At 39.1% G+C, this 19,375-nt stretch overlaps 1 protein-coding gene across 1 annotated transcript in view; it reads right to left on the bottom strand.

Annotated features, from left to right (window-relative positions):
• cobll1b (cordon-bleu WH2 repeat protein-like 1b) overlaps nucleotides 1-19,375 on the bottom strand; it is a 103,898-nt gene that overhangs the window by 75,932 nt on the left and 8,591 nt on the right. The window contains exon 2 of the mRNA XM_056466096.1: nucleotides 17,473-17,538. Within this exon, the coding sequence (XP_056322071.1) occupies nucleotides 17,473-17,538 (66 nt within the window). The remainder of the gene's footprint in view (nucleotides 1-17,472; nucleotides 17,539-19,375) is intronic.

Genomic DNA, 19,375 nt, shown 5'->3' on the forward strand with positions numbered 1-19,375 from the left:
TCGAATAAACCTGCACGTGGATCCTAACCTCAGTTGTCTCTGTCACTCCCCGTGTTACACATACACACTCTCATCTCACACATTCATACACTATGGCCAATTAAGTTAATCACCTATATGTCTTTGGACTCCGGAGGAAACCCACGCCAACACGGGGAGAACATGCAAATTCCACACAGAAATGCCAACTGACCAAGCAGGCACTTGAAACAGTGGCCTCCTTGGTGTGAGGTGGCAGTGCTAACCACTGAGCCACGGTGCCACGCCTACATCAATATCACAACCAAAATGTAGTTTTTCTTCTGGGCTAGCTCTCTAATTTCTACAATCCACAAATTCAAACACAATGCACACACAAAGCAACATAAGTGAGTGAGTAACCCGACATTTTCTGGTAACTAAAATGAGAATAAGGCCTATCCCTTGGAATCGTAGCATTCTTTCAGCTAGCAATGTAACGAGTCATTATCAGCTTTAAATGACCTCAGGCTGTTGATGTCTGAGATGTCTAGTTTCCAGACTAACCATTGTTTAAAAAGCGTCTTAGGGAGTTGTCTCTTAAATCCACCCAAAACCTTACACTGGAAACTGTGCATTTGAAATGCTGAACTATTAATCATTCTGTACTGAGAAAACACCTGAAATGAAACCTTTCATCTGCAGAAAAGTGTTCACTAAACCGAAACAACTACGAACATCAAACAATCTCCTGCACTAATCCAGACGACTAGAACAGGAAGGTCCAAAACAAATGTAACAGTGACTAACTGCAGCTTTATTCATTCATTCATTCATTTTCCCTCGGCTTAGTCCCTTAATTATCCAGGGTCACCGCAACAGAATGAACCGCCAACTATCCCAGAATACAATATGTTTTGTGCAGCGGATGCCCTTCCCAGTAGTGGGAAACACCAATAAGCTCTTACACATTCACACACACATACACTACTTACAATTTTGTTTACTCAATTCTCCTATAGCTCATGTCTTTGTTCTGTGGGGGAAATCAGAGCACCTGGATGAAACCCACGCCAACACGGGAAGAACAGGCAAACTCCACACAGAAATGCCAACTGGCATAGCCGGGACTCGAACCTGCGACCTTCTTGCTGTGAGGCGACAGTGCTAACCACTGAGCCACCGTGTCGCCCAGTTCTATTCATTCATTTATTTATTTATTTATTTATTTATTTATTTATTTATTTTTATTAGGATTATTCCAAAACTGGTCGCGGGGGTTCAGGATCTGGCAGAAGCATTTTTAGCTTAGCTTAGCATAAATTATTGAATCGCATTAGACCATTAGCATCTCGCTCAAAAAAACAAAACAATGATACCACAATGATATTACGCAGTGCCTTAAAATAGTCCCCAGCAAGGTAATTAGATAACAGCACTACATAAAACCAGTGTTCGGCAAGCTACTTGAAAAATGAATTGAGCAATACAAGACTGTTTATTTCATTTGTATTTTTTTTTCTTTATTGCATTTACACCCTCACTGGCCACTTTAGTGCAAGTTTATAATCAGCCAATGCCATGGCAGCAACTCAATGCATTCAAACCGAGCATCAGAATGGGGAAGAAAGGTGATTTAAGTGACTTTGTACGTGGCAAGGTTGTTGGTGCCAGATGGGCTAGTCTGAGTAATTCAGAAACTGCTGATCTGGGATTTTCATGCACAACCATCTCTAGGGTTTACAGAGAATGGTCCGAAAAAGAGAAAATATCCAGTGAGCGGCAGTTCAGTAGGCACAAATGCCTTGTTGATGCCAGAGGTCAGAGGAGAATGGCCAGACTGGTTCCAGCTGATAGAAAGACAACAGTAACACAAATAACCGGCGTATGCAGAAAAGGATCTCTGAACACACAACACGTCCAACCTTGAGGCTTGACACATGAGATGTGAGCCTTAAGGCTCGTACACACTGGGAAGCTTTTCATTTGCGTTTATCGTCAAGCAATGAAACCCAAGCGATTTTCACTGGCGTTGAGCAGAAGAATATGCAAAATCCCTCCTTGACGTTAGATGACGCTACACAACTGACACCCGCTTGTAATACAAAAGAAGAAGAAATAAAGTTGACATGCTTGTTGTTAAAGTTACTGGCGATTCGAACAAGCATGAATGGTTCAAGTAGCAGCTTCAGCTCTAGCGATGAAGAAATGACTATTGTTGACCAGAGCAATAAGCAGCTCCACGACAGTTGAGCTGCATTGTCAGTTTTGCTCTTGAGCACCTCCAAGTGCTGTTTATTATAACTTCAGCACCTCTGTGCACAAAAGTGCCAATCTGATTGGTGGAGAAGGTTTTTACACGCCGCGTCAAAACAAAAAAAACGAGCATAAGGCATTTTTTTTAAAATTACGCCTGGTGTTTTGTTGGTGTGCACGATCACATTGCTGCCCTTTATTTAGTCATGGGGCATTAACGTCGATGGAAAATGCGAGCAAAAAGCGTCCTGCTGTGAACAGGCTTTTACACATCTTCGGATGGCTAGTTCCAGCAGGATAACATGCCATGTCAATGTTAATAAGTTAGTTAATATTTTCAAAAAATGCTTCATGATTCTGCGAGAAGAGGGAGGAGTGGGCGTGGCCGGCAGAGCAGGGGGAAAAGAGAGGAGTGATCAACTGTTGTCAGTTGGCTCACAAGACACAAACCATGAGGAGACCCATGATTTAATAGTTTACAAAGTTAAAATGCAAAGAAATAAACAGTTTAATGTCTCGCTGCATTTGTATTCATAATTCCATATACACATAACCACGATTTGTTACATCATCATAAAGATAATCGTGTTTATTTAAACACTATAAATGAGGAGGACTTCTCTCCTCCTCAACTCCTGGGTCTGAATGCAGACAACGTGGATAGGAGTGTAGCAGGTCTCTTTCCTTGTCTATTTCAACCATTAACCCTGTGGGTAATCTGGAGGATTGGCAACAAACTTATAAAAGATAAAGTCCGCCATTCTCCAATACTCATACAGCTCTCCTGACAAAAATACCTGCTGCAAACCAACAGCTTTGCTGTATTGGCCCTGACAGCATCGCGGGGGGAAACATGCAACAAACCCTGTGAATCATAGTAAATAAACACATACGACCCTTCAGGAACGCGCTGAATACTGTGCTGTGCACGTAAGCGGTCTCACAGCTTGACAGTTCAGCTTTGCCTTCGGAAAGCATGTGCTTTCATGAGTAATTAAGCAGGCTCTTCTCATAGGATAAGAAACCTTCGCTATAAATATTAACGTTACACCGACACATCATCACTGCACAGGCAGATAGCACTACATCACCGACTTTGATCCGCCCCAAAAATGATTTCAAACCCAGAAGATGAAATTAGCTGACAAAAGCTCAAAATTATCCAGTTTTCCCCACAATTAAAGCTGACAGGAGCTAACGTGATGTTAAATAATGCTCAACACACACAAATCTGTTAAAAATTCTAAAAAACTACTTTCAAGAGTTCACACTTAGATAATGCTCAACTATAATAGCAGGTCTGGCATGCTGTCCCGGGAGAGAACCCTGAGCTCGGAGATAGTTCCCACCTGGTTAATGAGCAATAGGAGGGACACGAGATCAGGTGTTTCTCGAATGTCCCCCTGCTTCTGGCTAATGGGTGATACTGGTTGGTTAGGTATGTATACGCTGGGTGCTTGTGACTGTATTCTGATTCACTTATGTACATGTTTTTGAACTGTGGGAGGAAACCGGAGGACCCGGAGAAAATCCACGCAAACACAGGGAGAACATGGAAACTCCACGCAGGAAGTGCCAACTGGTTCGAATAGGCCTTGAACCTGTGGCCCTCTTGCTGCGAGGCAACAGTGCTAATCACTGAGCCACTGTATTGCCCGATCAAAGAGGAGGAGGGATAAGGGAAGGATAGGGGGGGTTGGGAGGGGGGTTCCGAAAACAGAGATAGGGAATGAAGTTTAGCTAGAATATATATAGTAGTTTTGGAGTGCTCCGATAGGCTAGCTAATGATTAGTGATGAGGATCAGCTGAAGTTGATCATATCACTAGTTTATGAAACTTCCCTGAGCGTTTTCTTGAATTTTTAGGGTGACATATGTAGTTCACCAGCAATCTGCCAGGACTGGATCGCTTGTGATCGCGACACAGAACTATACCACTCAATATAAATGATCAATTCTTTCCAAATAGAGATAAAGTTATCAGATGAAATAGCACTCATATCGCAGAAAAACAGAATATAGCATTGTCCGATTTTTCCAATATGGTGGAGCCCTACTGCTAGGTGATTTGTACTGTTTCTGTGTGGTTTCTAGACAGTCTTTGTCATGCCAGCATAATCACTGTTCTTTTACTGCTTTCAGCACTGGATTGAATACAACAGCTGTGCATGTGAGTGTGTGTCTATGTCTGCGGTGTGTGTTAGTTTGAAAGTGTATGAAGAGGAAAAGATGGAGTGTGAGAAAGTATGGAAACATCTGGAACAACACTTAAGTGCTCTCATACCCACGTCCCTGAGGTGACACTTTGTTGTCAAGGCAGTGAGGTAAAAGTGTGTGTGTGTGTGTGTGGATCATTTGGAAACGACTGCAGATCACACAAGATGACATCATAAGCGAGTAAACATTCCGACAGTTATTCACACCAGCGTAGCCGTCCGTCCATCCAGCGCTGAATTCCAAGAACAGATGTCAAGAGTAAAAGCAGCCAAAACTGCAGCAGCGTACAACAGAGTCCTGCCAACACCTGCAAACCTTCACATCTTGCTTTCATATTTGCAGAGATCAAGCTTAAATTCCCCTCATTTGTCAGCCTATTCTTTTCCCATTCGAGGCTTCCAGAGAATGAACGCATCACCGAATGCGGGCACATCTGCATTTACTGTACGCTATTAGCACAGTGGAAATCTGCAAGAGCGATTTAAAGACTGTCAAATGCACATGTATGGATTTGAGGTTGAAACACTGGTATTGATAGAATGATTATAATCTAATTAGCCACAATATTTTATAAACAGGGTCAGCACTGTGGCTCTGTGTTTAGCACTAGGGTTGGGTCAATAGACGATGCTATGATAGAAAATTATTAAATCATGATAGCAGTTATGTTTCTAGAAAGCCTAGTAAGAGCTTGACTAGCTAGCCCAGGTGTGTCTGATTGAGGTTGGAGCTAAAATCTGCACGACACTGGACCTCCAGGACCAAGGCTGCGTCCGAAACCGTCTACTACTCAGTAGGTACTGCATTTAAATTTAAACGTACTACTCGGTCGTTAGAAAAGTACGTTCTATTCAGTATGAATGGAAGAAGTATTAATGGAATTCGTATGTACTACATCCGCCATTTTGTCATGGTCACGTGCCCTACCTGCGTCAGTTGCGTTACTTCACTCCCATTCATGACTTCTCTTGTGGGGCTTCATGGGATAGCGCAGCATCTCGTCTGAAGTAGTAATTCCCACATAGCAAAATATCTCTGGCCCAGCTCTGGCCCACACAATCAGCTTTTGCTTGGCCCACATGCTGCAGTGAATTACGGTACATGACTGGACCAAGTCTGGCTTTCAGACAAGGGCCAAACATGGACCATATCTGGGCCAAGTCTCAGCCAAGTTATTAATCGATAACTGAGCCTAAACTGGGCCAGATATGTTGGTGTGTCACGACTGCAATGAAATTGATAAACCCATAAATCATTGCGCTATAGGCTTGCTATGGGTTTGCTTTTTCTCAAAGCGACCCGATTGGTAGAATTTTTTTCTTTATTTGAAAATAATAAAAAATATATTTTAAAAGTGGGTCAAGACAGGCCAAACTTACATGGCCCACATATCAGTTATTAACATCTGGGCCAAAAACTACATTTTACTTCTGGCCCAAGTATTGTGTGCCGCCTTAAAGACGGTTCCACCTCTGCCAAACCAGAGCCATGTTTGGCCCACATGCTGTATGCCAGTGCCGGATGAATGCCTGCTGTGCCATATTTATGCCAAATCTGGGCCAGAATTCTTTGCTACCTGGGAAGTCATCCGGGTACTTCTCGCATACTGATTTTCATATTCTATGAATTCGGACATACTACTCTGCTCGCGTACTGATTTTAGCACACTGAATAGTATGGAAGTATGCTGTTTCGGACACAGCCCAAGACTGAAAACACCAGCTCTAAAGCCTTGAGCACTTGGCAATTATATTGTTGTGACATCACGATTAGATTGCATCCTAGGACATTCAGGTTCTGGAGTGGACATATGAACCCATCTCGCTCCCTTGATCAAAATCAAAGGATTGAGGGGATGTCCATGTGAACTTCCCTTATTAACTTGATGAAGTGTAACACAAAAAAATGTTGTGTTCCACACAATCGATTTGTGTTGGGACATTCATTCATTTTCCTTCTGCTTAGTCTCTTATTTATCAGTGGTTGCCACAGCGGAATGAACCGCAGACTTATCCAGCATATGTTTTACGCAGCACAGTACATCCGCGACACCTCTACATCCTTGGGTAACATGCCGGATCCGTTACTCTGATCCGTTCCGGGACCTCGCAATTCACAAATTAAGCACTGGGCGTTATCCTACATTAAAAAATATTATAGTAATTTATGGTAAATTTATTTAATCATTTTCCTTTGGATTTGTCTCTATTACAGAGGTTGCCACAGAGGAATGAACCACCAACTATTCCAGTATATGTTTTACGCAGCAGATGCCCTTCCAGCCCAATACTAACCCAGACCAACATGGGGAGAACATGCAAACTCCACACAGAAATGCCAACTGGCCCAGCCAGGACTCAAATCAGGGATCTTGCTTTGAGGTGACAGTGCTAACCACAGAGCCAACAACTGCAGCATTCTGTAGTATTAACTAAACTAATAAACTGTATGTTTACGCAGCGAATGCCCTTACAGCTGCAACCCAGTAACATCTATACACACTCACATTCACATACACACACACACACACACATACACTATAGCCAATTTAGTTTATTCAACTCACCTATAGCACATGTGTTTGGAGTGTAGGGGAAACCGGAGCACCCGGAGGAAACCCACACCAACATTGGGAGAACATGCAAACTCCACACAGAGACACCAACTGACCCAGCTGGGGTTCGAACCTTCTTGCTGTGAGGCAACAGTGCTAACCACTGAGCCAGCATGCCGTACTCATGTTCAGACCAAAGAATCAACCCAAAAGTAAAATAAAATGTGAAATGAATGAAAATGAATTAGGCGACTGGCTGTAAATTTGGGATTTTCACCACAGACGTACAGTAAGACATTTGATGGCTTGATGCCCCACAGTGCCAGATACACCAGAATCCCACTCCAAATTACACAACGACTTCTGTGCGGTTACGAGTTGTGCCGTTTAGCACAACAAAACGTTCTCTCCACAAAGCCCAAAGGCCACACTAATCAAATGTCTCTGGGTGGAATATCAGAGCGTCTGCGCAAGACTCAAAATACTCTCATAAAAAGCCTTCAAAATATCAGACTCGCCTCTAATTAAAATCACAATAACACAGGGACGTGCTCATAGCCAATGTGGGAGACGTAATATATGTGTGTGTGTGTGTGTGTGTGTGTGTGAGTGTGTGAGAGTAATGCTGAAAAAGAGAGTTATGAGAACGTGCTGGAAAAAAATCTCTCACATTTCATAGAAAACGCTTCCAGCCACTGGAACGCTCTCAGCTGACATCATCCTCTGCTAGCAAAATCTGAACTCGTGGAGCATGAATTTCCAAAGTCTTAAAGTCCAAAACTTGTGTTAATAAAGATCATTTTTGACGCTAATGTGCATGGTGGATTCAGCACCCAGATCTCCTCGCTCGTGATATAGTCGACTAATCGGCCTCAAGAAGTTTTGGAGAACCAGTTTAGCGTCTGGTTTGTATATTTTAAATTTGCCAGTGTTCTGATTCTGTACACTCAAAAAATGATTCAATTCAATTAATACATCTCTGTATTAATTAAAGATTAATTATTAAATTAGGGGAAAAAAATAATTATTAAATAACTTGATAAAGTCATCTGGAATGGCAAAGAAAGCATTCTTGCAGGACTCCCAGAGATTGGATTCATCTTCAATGCCTCCTCCATCTTACCCCACACATGCTCAATAATGTTCATGTCTGATGACTGGGCTGGCCAATCCTGAAGCACCTTGACCTTCTTTGCTTTCAGGAAGTTTGATGTGGAGGCTGAAGTATGAGGAGCGCTATTCTGCTGAAGAATGTGCCCTCTCCTGTGGTTTGTAATGTAATGGGCAGCACAAATGTCTTGATACCTCAGGCTGTTGATGTTGCCATCCATTCTGCAGATCTCTCTCACGCCTCTATACTGAATGTAACCCCAAACCATGATTTTTCCTTCACCAAACTTGATTGATTTCTGTAAGAATCTTGAGTCCATGTGGGTTCCAGTAGGTCTTCTGCAGTATTTGTGATGATTGGGATGCAGTTCAACAGATGATTCAGCAGAAAAATCCACCTTCTGCCACTTTTCCAAATGATCAACTAGAATATTATTTGTTGCTCTTACAACTGGGAACGACGACAAGACTTTTGTCAGGCAGTGTATAATGTATAGGTGATGTGTATAATGTAAGTGTGTGTGTATTATATGTATGTGTTGTGAAGTTTATCAGTTACTGTCATTAAATCACAGTGAAGTTTATGTCATTAACTGTTTACAACCTTTTGCTTTTCTTTAATTTGTTTTTTTTTAATGTTTGTTGTCAGATTCCTTAGAATCAATTTAAATCTGTTAAAACCGATTACTATTAGATTTAATAACTTAAAGGATATAGATATGCTTTAAATATATATCTAGCTGTAGAAAAACCTACATCCCAATTATTTCTATGATTATTTCTATTTCTCTATGAGATTGGTTTGCTTAATATTCTGGGGCAAAATTGCCTCAGCTCCATACTCCACACAATAGATGAATTAATAAGAAGCATTTCAAGTACATTGTATTAGGGTTGGGTCGATAGATGATGCAATCGTCCATCAATGATGGCCAACAGACAGCCGGCATTGCGATCCTCCATTCTACCTGCGTCACAGCAGCAACCTGCTCGCAAAAAATACACACTGAGGCCTCGTTTACACTAATATGTCTTAGTTTGAAAATGGCATTTTAGAATGAAAACGATCCTCATCCACACTGGCGTTTCATCTAGCATTTCTGAAAAAATCTCAGTCCACACTATACTGCTGAAAACGCACATCACGTGACCAAACACACACACACACACTGGCAAGCGCTGCAGCATACAGTATGCACTCGTCTGAGCTCCAGGCAGTCAGCGGGTGCTTTGAGCACAAAACCCCAGAGAGCAGTGCACGTCGGACAGTTTATGTCACCATCCTGCACTTTGTCTCCATTCCCCTAGAGGTCCCCGTGTTTCCCCTCTACCTTTGTTCTTCCTTGGGTGTCCTTGTTTACTTTAATTTTGATCACCTGTGACTTGTTCCAGCCTGTGTATTTAAGTTGTCACTTTGTCTGTGTTCCTCACTCGGTTTTTGAGTCATCCCTGTTGAACTTGCCTTGCGGTCCCTTGATGTCCTGAGCTACGTCTAGTAAGACTGTTTTATTTTCCTGTTGCTGGTTGCCTTAATGTCTATTTGTTTTCTCCCCTTGTGGAGTTTTCTTTACATGTTTATTATACTGTTAAAATATTTTTTATTCCTCATTCTGAGAAGAACTTAAGTTGTCTGTTTTGCTACCTCATTTTTTTTTTTCTGGATTCCCTCTGAGTGTTTCATCTGGGTCCCACTCAACTACCCCTGTGGCTCAGTGGTACTCACACCAGTCTCCACACCAGAGACCCTGGTTCAAGGCCCGGCTGTGACAGTTTATCAAGGATGTACCGCTGGATTGCGTTGCACTATGGTTAAACGTTATATTTAATTCATCTTGTCTCTATCTAACGACTTTTCGGTCTTTTGGATATATCAAGTAACGTGTTACAGCGTCAGTGCATTGCTTCAATCTTTCGCTTTCACGCTTGTACTTAGTAATTTTAGCGAAAACCTCCAATACGATCACTCTGCCTATTCATGCCAGAGTCCCGCAGAAAAAGTGATTGGCAGGTGGTAATTTGTGTGTAACTTCTCTTTATGATTTGGTTATGGGTAAAACAGACCATGTGGGTCAGGTAGTTGAAACGGTAGGCTACACATAATGAATTCATTATGGATTCATTACTACTTCATAATTAATTCACGACGTTGCCATCGTCTATCGCGATGTTTCAGATTAGACATCGAGCAATGCCAAATTGGTTGACATCGCCTAACCCTACATTGCATTGCTCATTATTTATTGATTATTAATAATATTATGTAAATTGTGTTGTTTGTTATATTATCAAATATCATGCACATAAATTTAATTAGCTCAATTATGTTAAAAGTATGTCATCTAAAGTAATTGTGTGTGTGCAATCAGAATACATTAATCTTATTAGCCCAGCCAGAACTCGAACCAGCGACCTTCTTGCTGTAAGGCAGTGGTGTCCAAACTCGGTCCTGGAGGGTCGGTGTCCTGCATATTTTAGTTCCAACCCCAATTAAACAGACCTGAACCAGCAAATCAAACTCTTTCTAGGTGTACTAGAAACGTCCAGGCAGGTGTGTTGAAGGAAGTTGAAGCTAAACTGTCCAGCACACCTGACCTCCAGGACTAAGTTTGGACACCCCTGCTGTAAGGCGACAGTGCTAACCACTAAGCCACCGTGTCGCATTAATAAACAAATAAGCAGCGGTTGGGGTATTGAGGACCAGGATTGAGAACTACTGACATAGACGAATAATCGGCCTCATGTGGTTTTTCGGGAACCAGTTCAGCGTCTGGTTTGTATATTTTAAATTTCCCAGTGTTCTAATACTGTAGTCCTCCCCTACAGCTATGGTATTATTACACCAGATAACTACAATCGCCTCTGAGGTCAAATTAACAAACGCCAGCAGTCCTTTTCATGCAATCTCCAGTCATATCTAAGAGGGAAATGAAAGCAGTAGACACTTTTGTACAGTAAAGTTACAAACGCAATTAAATCCTCATTTCCCCAGCAGAGAAATTAATCAGGAGAAGTTTGCCAGAGATTCCCCCCGCCCACGTCTCCCTAAAGTTCATTTCCCATGACCTCCACATGTGTCCGAGAGCGTTTCTCAGCTCTGCTCCGAAAGCAGGAAATGCACCCGTGTCAAAGGTCAAAGCGATGCCTGCGACAACAGAGACTTTAATTACAGTCAGACTGTCTTGTAAACAAGCACACAACCAGAGACACAGCCAGACACACACTTCTAAACCTTCACTCATAAACAGCCTGGTTTTCAGAGCAATTCCATGCAAATGTTCAACAAAATAAGTTTTTTGTGTAAGCTTTTATTTTAAAGTTTTGCAAAATAATCAAAAATGTCTCTGTTAATGTTTTCAAACAATTGTATTTGACTTACCAAAATTCACACAAGTGGTATTTCACAAAGGCAAATCCATAACGCAGAGGTGTCACATCCATAACCAAGCTTTTCCCTCATGAATGCAAATACGTTAAATAAAATAAATTGAATCATTTTTGTTCCCTAGTGGGTCGACTCTTATCTTTTTGGTTAGCATTATTTATTTTGGGTTGTGCAATTTAATTCACCAACATAGGCTCATTCTGAAAACATAGCCCTATATACATTTCTGGAGATCGTGAATTATGTAGCCAGAGGTACGTATGACTCCATTTTGAATTAAAAAACGAACGCTACAGGGCGCTATGATGCCGTTCCTTTTCTTGCTAGCAGCTGACTGATTACTTTCGTATGGACGGCTTTCCCACTGCTACCAGTTTGTCCAGTGGCCCAAAGCATACGTCGGCAGGCTTGAGACACAGCAGATTAGAGCTGACTGCCACGACGGGGTTTGAGTATGATGAAGAACAGTTCCAGAAAGTGAAAACAGAAGCCAAAAAATAAAATAAACAAGTAAATAACAAAGTGAGAATGTGGTATAATTTGAAAACGTGGTAAAAATCAGGCGAGGACTTTTCTTTTTCTGGATTGCTTTTTAAAACAGTTTGGGTTTAGGGAAGGGGTGAGAGGGTCAATCCGCCAAAACTTAGATAATGACATTGAGTGAATGCTTTAGGCACGTAGTACACCATCAACAAAAAGATTTGCTTCTAATCATCCAAATCCCAGCGTCAGCGCATTCAGAAACACCACTTGCCTTTGACAGCAAAAGCCGATATATCCTGAGAACCAATCAGAAGGCACGAATTGAATCATATGTGTTTAATGTAGCAGTGCGCTGATACGCCGGCTTATATGAAGAGACAGTTTTATTCCGCTTCTAATTAAGATTATAAAAGACTGAGTTTGATGAACTGAATGAGTCTGTCCGACTGTCAGTAAATGGCAAATGAAAACGTCCCTTACCTCAAAACTCTGTGCATTATAAGAAAAAGAAAACACAATGTACAGTCGGAAGAGTACCATGCATTCATAACATTTTTTTGCTCAGCAATGCTACTTTGAATGAGTCCGATTTACTATACATTAAACGCCAACTGCGTTTCACCAAAGAGAGAGTTAAGATGCTGTTCTTTCATCCCACATGGATGCTATGAGGATTAAGGAACATGGATGCTATGAGGAACAAGAGACCAAGACCTTAAGTATGGTGAGAATGAATGAATGAATGACAGCTTCTAAAATTGTCAGACATCCCTTTTTTGCCCAGTAGGCCTACCTTGTGTTTTATTTGCTAATTTAAGCTGTTTTTTAAAAGATAAATATAATGATTAAAGCTATACATTATTTATATTACTTCACAATACCTATACGTCTGATAAGCTTATTAAATTAATGGACAATGCACAGATATTGATGTTTCATAATGTTTTACACTACATTATTTGAATCTAAGAGGCTCAGTTTACAATGTTTGCAATGTTTACATTGCTCTACTTACATTAAATCTAAATCCCAAATATCAGAAATGACAACAGATTGTTAAGATTTAATTAATGTCAGTTTTAATGTTATTGATTAATGCACTTACTTGACAGATTTCATTCATTCATTTTCCTTCTGCTTTTTCCCTGGTTTACCACAGCGGAATGAACCGCCACTTACTTGACAGATTTATATATTTTAAATTTCAGATGGTTTGTGTAATGTGTTTTATGTTTGGTAAAATTATTTCTAATTGCATCTTTAGTGATTTTCAACTAAATACACTGTCTTGTCCCAATATGTGAGGTTTTTGCAAAAAAAGCAGAGGTGGATTTAGCTTGTTAAAAACCAAAGAACTGTCTTTTTTGTGACATTTTTGAAAAAAAAGGGTGTTTTATTTACGAGCTAATCACCTTATCATTACATATAAAATGAAACTTCTGAACCTAATCAGAGGAGCCTGATAGAAAATGCTCATTTACAAAAACAGAGGTCAGATGGATTCAGAGGGTTTGCATCTGAACTCTTCATATATACATGATGTACACTATTGGGTGTTGTGTTTTCATAAAAACTCCAAATAAACTAAAAAAAAATGAACGAAGTGCAGCCATATGTACCTCTGGCTACATAATTCGCGATCTCCAGAAATGTACATGGGGCTACATTTTCAGAATAAGCCTATGTCACAACATCACGCATCACAATGCTTTTTCTTCATGTGAAATGAACTGCTTGCAGGATTAAAACAACTGGGAAAACCTGCAGGAAAATATTAGCCCTCATTCCCAATAATCTTTAAATCCACAATATGAAAGATCAAACACACATGCATTGCGCATTACACTTTTTATATTACCACCAGACTGAAATATCTACAGTGCACCTATAACTCTGTCATTTCCACAATGCCTCAAACTAAAAGTCTTCACATAAATCTAAAAAACGTGTAATCCTGATTTCCCTGGTAATATTTTTATAGTTATTCCTGTGTCCTCGCTTCCCATCTGTTTGTTCTTTGCAAAATCCCTTTGCTAACAAAAGCCAGTTCCTTAAAGACGTCACCCTCCAGGAAGTGACATTGTTTTGACTTTAAAATCAACAGCGCAAATGTCTGCAAGTATTACAAATGTACAATCTAACTTAAAACGTTCTATCTTTGTGTGATTAGATCAAAAATATGTATCATGATATCAAAACGTCAAGATGCTAAAAAACAGTGTCAAATATGAAAACGTTCTCTTTCTTTAAACCTTCATATGAGAAACACACCGACTCTGTGTCACTTCAAAAGCTGATCAAGACACATTTATATAAGCTTGTTTTTAATTGATGTTGTATTTTAGATTGGATTTATGTACTTAAATATACTGTAGTTTAATTTGAGTTTAAGAAAAAGTAATTACAAATAAAATGCATGATTAATTTAATTGTAATTATTATTATTTACCTCCTCTTGACAACATCCTATTATTAAAATGAGAGAAACATTGATATAAACATGTTTTTTTCTCCTTCTGTTGAACACACAAGAATATATTTTGAAGAAACCTGTAACCACTGACTTTCATAATATTTGTTTTCCAATAGAAGTCAACGGTTAAAGGTTTTCAGCTTTCTTCAAAATGTCTTATTTCGTGTCTCATAAACTCAAAGTTTTATAACCACTTGAAGGTTGTGTAAAAAGTGAGTAAATTTTCATTTTTAGTGAACTATCACTTTAAATCAAAGATATAAATATACTCTCTTTATTGAAACATTTATATGAGAAACAGACTGACTATGTCATTTGATTAGGTGGAGTTTTATAAACTAATTTCGAGAAGAACACGTGATTTGATTGAGCATAGCCAGATTCTCATCCATGATCAGTAATAATCCAATCAGATTGATCAGCCTGATCTCACGAGAAAACGTAAGTATTTTACGTTTTGACAGTTTAGTGGCTAATTTGTACGAATTCGTACGAGTTCAGTCGTACAAAATTGTATGGTTTTAAAAAGGAGGCATGGCACCTAACCCCACCCCTAAACCCAACTGTCATTGGGGGATGAGCAAATCGTACTTAATTGTACGAATTAGATCGTACGAATTCATACGAATTAGCCACTAAATCAAAAAGTTACGAATTGCCGTGAGATTGTGTTGGATTGATCCAAGCTTACAATAAATAGACCGATTTTACTTTACTGCCTTAACTTTGTTTTGGAAGTATCCCACTTCCACCCCATCTCCTCCTTTTCTAAGGGGAGTTCTCGAGACCTACCTGATCTCGAACCCCCTTTACATTGCTTATTGACCAGGCGGGAGCCTTGGGCTCATTTATCTCTGAATTCAGGGTTCTCTCCCGGGACAGCATGTCAAACCTGCTATTAACGCCAAGCATATCTAAGTGTGAACTCTCGAAGACAAATTTATTTAAGCTTATTTTAAACTGATGTCGTATTTTTTTGATTGGATTTGTGCTTAGATATTCTGTAGGCCTTTGAGTTTAAGGGAATTACAAATAAAATGCATGATTAATTTAATAATTATTATTATTATTACTATTAACCTCCTCTTGACAACATCCTATTGTTAAAATGACAGAAACATTTATTAAATGCATTTATTGCATAAATCCAATCTGAAAATACAACATCAATTAAAAACAAACTTAAATAAATGTGTTTTAATCAACTTTGAAGTGACACAAAGTTGGAGTGTTTCTCATACAGTTGAAGTCAGAATAGTTAGCCCCCCTGAATTACTAGCCCCCTGTTTATTTTATTCTCCAATTTCTGTTTAACGGAGAGAAGATTTCTTCAACACATTTCTAATCATAATAGTTTTAATAACTCATTTCTAATAACTGATTTATTTTATCTTTGCCTTGATGACAGTAAATAATATTTGACTAGATATTATTCAAGACACTCCTACACAGCTCAAAGTGACATTTAAAGGCTTAACTTAATTAGGGTAACTAGGCAGGTTAGGGTAATTAGGCAAGTTATTGTATAACGATAGTTTTGTTCTGTTGATTATCGAAAAAAAATAGCTTAAAGGGGCTAATAATATTGACCCTAAAATGGTTCATGAAAAATTTAAAACTGCTTATATTCTAGCCAAAATAAAACTAGTAAGTTTTTCCAGAAGAAAAAATATTATCAGACATACTGTGAAAATTTCCTTGCTCTGTTAAACATTATTTAGGAAATATTTAAAAAAGAAAAAAATAATAATAATCAAAGGGAGGCTAATAATTCTGACTTTAACTGTATATAACTGATTTAAAGGGATAGTTCATCAAAAAAGGAAAATATACTCACTTTTCACACGACCTTGAGTATTTATAAGCCTTTCTGGGTTTATGAGACACAAAAGAAGATATTTTAAAGAAAGCTGAAAACCTGTAACTATTTACTTCCATAGGAAAAACAAATAATTTGAGTCAATGGTTACAGGTTTCTTCAAAATATATTCTTGTGTGTTCGACGGTAGAAAGAAACATGTTTTGAACAAGTAAAGAGTGAGTTAATTATCACAGAAATATTATTTTTGGATAAACTATGTCTTTAATAAGTGTTTATGTAATTTTAACAATGGGATGCTGTTAAGAGAATAAAAATAATAATTATTATAATTATAATAATCATGCATTTTATTTGTAATTCACTTTTTTTAAACTCAAAGCTCTACAGTAAAACTAAGCACATAAATCCAATCCAAAAATACATCAATTCATTTTCCTTCAGCTTAGTCCATTTACTCATCAGGGGTCGCCACAGCGGAATGAACCACCAACTTATCTAGCTTATGTTTTGTGCAGCGGATGCTCTTCCAGCTGCAATCCAGTACTGGGAAACACCCATACACACTTATTCTTTCACACACACACACACACACTATGAGCAGTTACCGAGCTTATTCAATTTATCTATAGTGCACACCAACAAGAGGAGAACATGCAAACTCCACACAGAAATGCCAACTGACCCAGCCAGGACTTGAACCAGTGACCTTTTTGCTGTGAGGCGACAGTGCTAACCACTGAGCCACTGTGTCCACATTGAAATCCGTAGTAAAATACAATATAGTTTACCCAAAAATACCATTTCTGTCATAATCTCCTCAGTCTTCACTAGTTCAAAACATCTTTGAATTTCTTTCTTCTCTTGAACACAAAAGAAAATATTCTGAAGAAACCTGAAAACCTGTAACCATTGACTTCCATAGTATTTATTTTTTCATATGGAAGTAAATGGTTACAGGTTTTCAGCTTTCTTCAAAGCAAGTGTCTCATAAACTCATAAAGGTTTATAACCACCTGAGGTTGAGTAAATAGTAAGTCAATTACCATTTTTAGTGAACTATCCCTTTAAATCAAAGTCATAAATATACTTCCTGAGTTTACAACACACAGACAATCACGTCTTAAAGCCTCAACTGCATAACATAAATGACAACCGCTCTAAGGAGATCAGACTAAAGAGCTAAGGAGTAAATCTTTTAGTGGTTACGGGCGGCGTACCTTCGGTCAGGCGGTCGGCTGTGCGCGTTGCCCTCCATCCCTGCAGCGGCTCTGAAATCCCTGGCTCTATAAGACAGAAAGCAAACAGTCGGTTCAACTCATGGCACGGTCTAAAAGAGTGCTGACAGATGGAGAGGTTAAACTAGAAGAGTCAGTTCTGTAGAAGGTGGTGCATCCCTTCCCTTCATGCCACAGTGTTAATAACTGGTATGATTTGATTGTTAATTGATTGCTATATTTATATTTAAACCAGCCTAAGCTGTTGTGGTAGACTTTCAATTTGGTCACACTATAAAAGAATATGCATAAATTAGCAGTTTTCTGTATTTTGTGATTCATGTTTTTATTTGATCATAGTTTATTATGGAGCTAGTATATCTTTCTTGCAATAACTTTTAACCCTAAAGTTTGAAAAAGTGACTTTTATTAACTTTTATTAAATTATTATTAATTTAATAGTTTAAAGTGATATATTGTCTGGTTTGGTGTTGTTTATTATGCTACAAACACTTTGTAATAAACGGCCAGTACATTTTCTCTTATTTTAGAGACTTATTTCTCTCTATATACACATTCAAACTACTAAAATGTCAATAAAAGTTGAATTTTCAACATCAAAAGTCGACAGAGCTGAGATCATCATGCCATAATGCAATTCACAACCATAAATAAACACTTGTGAATCACAAAATATGGAATCTGTTCATTAACAGACACTTTTACAGTGCAGGTTGGTCTATTGGCCACTTTTAAATGATCTGTATGGGAGATCAACTCAAACTAGCTAATACCAACAAACCAGTTTTATTTATTTTTTTCAGCAGGGTGTGTAGAGGTGTTTTCCCAGAAAGGGAGGATCTTTTTTTTTTTTATAAGCCACACAAACTTGCATATCAACTTAAGAGAGTGCTCACCCTGCAGCTTTTTGATATGGAAAATAAAACAGTTTGAAAATTAATTTTTAGACATGGAACGATCCGTGGTTTCAAGGTTTAATGCGGTTTGGAAAAGTCAAGGTTTTAAAACTGCAATTTTCTCATGTTATACCATACTTACTAGGGCTGCACAATATATCGTTTCAGCATTGATATCGCAATGTGTGCATTCCAACCCAGGCTCATTCTGATTACGTACCCCTGTATACATTTCTGGAGAGCACGAAATATGTCCCAGGAGCTACATTTTTTTGCAGTTTTTGTTTTCACGAATCCACCAGAGGCCACTGTGTATGCTTTTTGAGATCACAGACTTCTGTTGAGAGTGCCATCCGCGTCTGCTATTCTCGTGTAAATCCACCAGAGGCAGCTGTCAACTGACTGACTGACTGACCGATCGACTGACCCACCCTCCTCCTTCCCTAAACCCAACCAATAGTGTTTTCGAAAGCACTGATTGACCCACCCTTCCACCCACTTCCCTAAACCCATTTAACAGTTTTTAAAAGCAATCCAGAAAAAAAAGAAGCCCTCGCCTGATTTTTACTACGTCTTCAGATTTTACCACATTCTCACACTGTTATTTACGCTTTTAATTTTATTTTTGGCTTCTGTTTTTGTCTTACCTGCTTTATGGAACTGTTCTTCACTGCAGTGTTTCCCAACCCTGTTCCTGGAGGCACACCAACAGTACATATTTTGGATGTCTCCATTATCTGACCCGTTCATTTCAGGTTTTGGAGTCTCTTCTGATGTTATAAGATGATTCAGGTGTGTTTGATTAGAGAGAGGTTGAAAATGTGGACTGTTGGTGTGCCTTCAGGAACAGGGTTGGGAAACACTGCTTTACTGGACTCAAACACCATCATCATGGTCAACTCCTCTCTGCATCTCAAGTCCGCCGACATACATGGCGTGCTACTGGACAAACTGATGACAGCGAGAAAGCCGTCCATATGGAGGTAAGC

Source organism: Danio aesculapii, chromosome 9 (genome assembly GCF_903798145.1).
Source record: "Danio aesculapii chromosome 9, fDanAes4.1, whole genome shotgun sequence".
Lineage (NCBI taxonomy): Eukaryota > Metazoa > Chordata > Actinopteri > Cypriniformes > Danionidae > Danio > Danio aesculapii.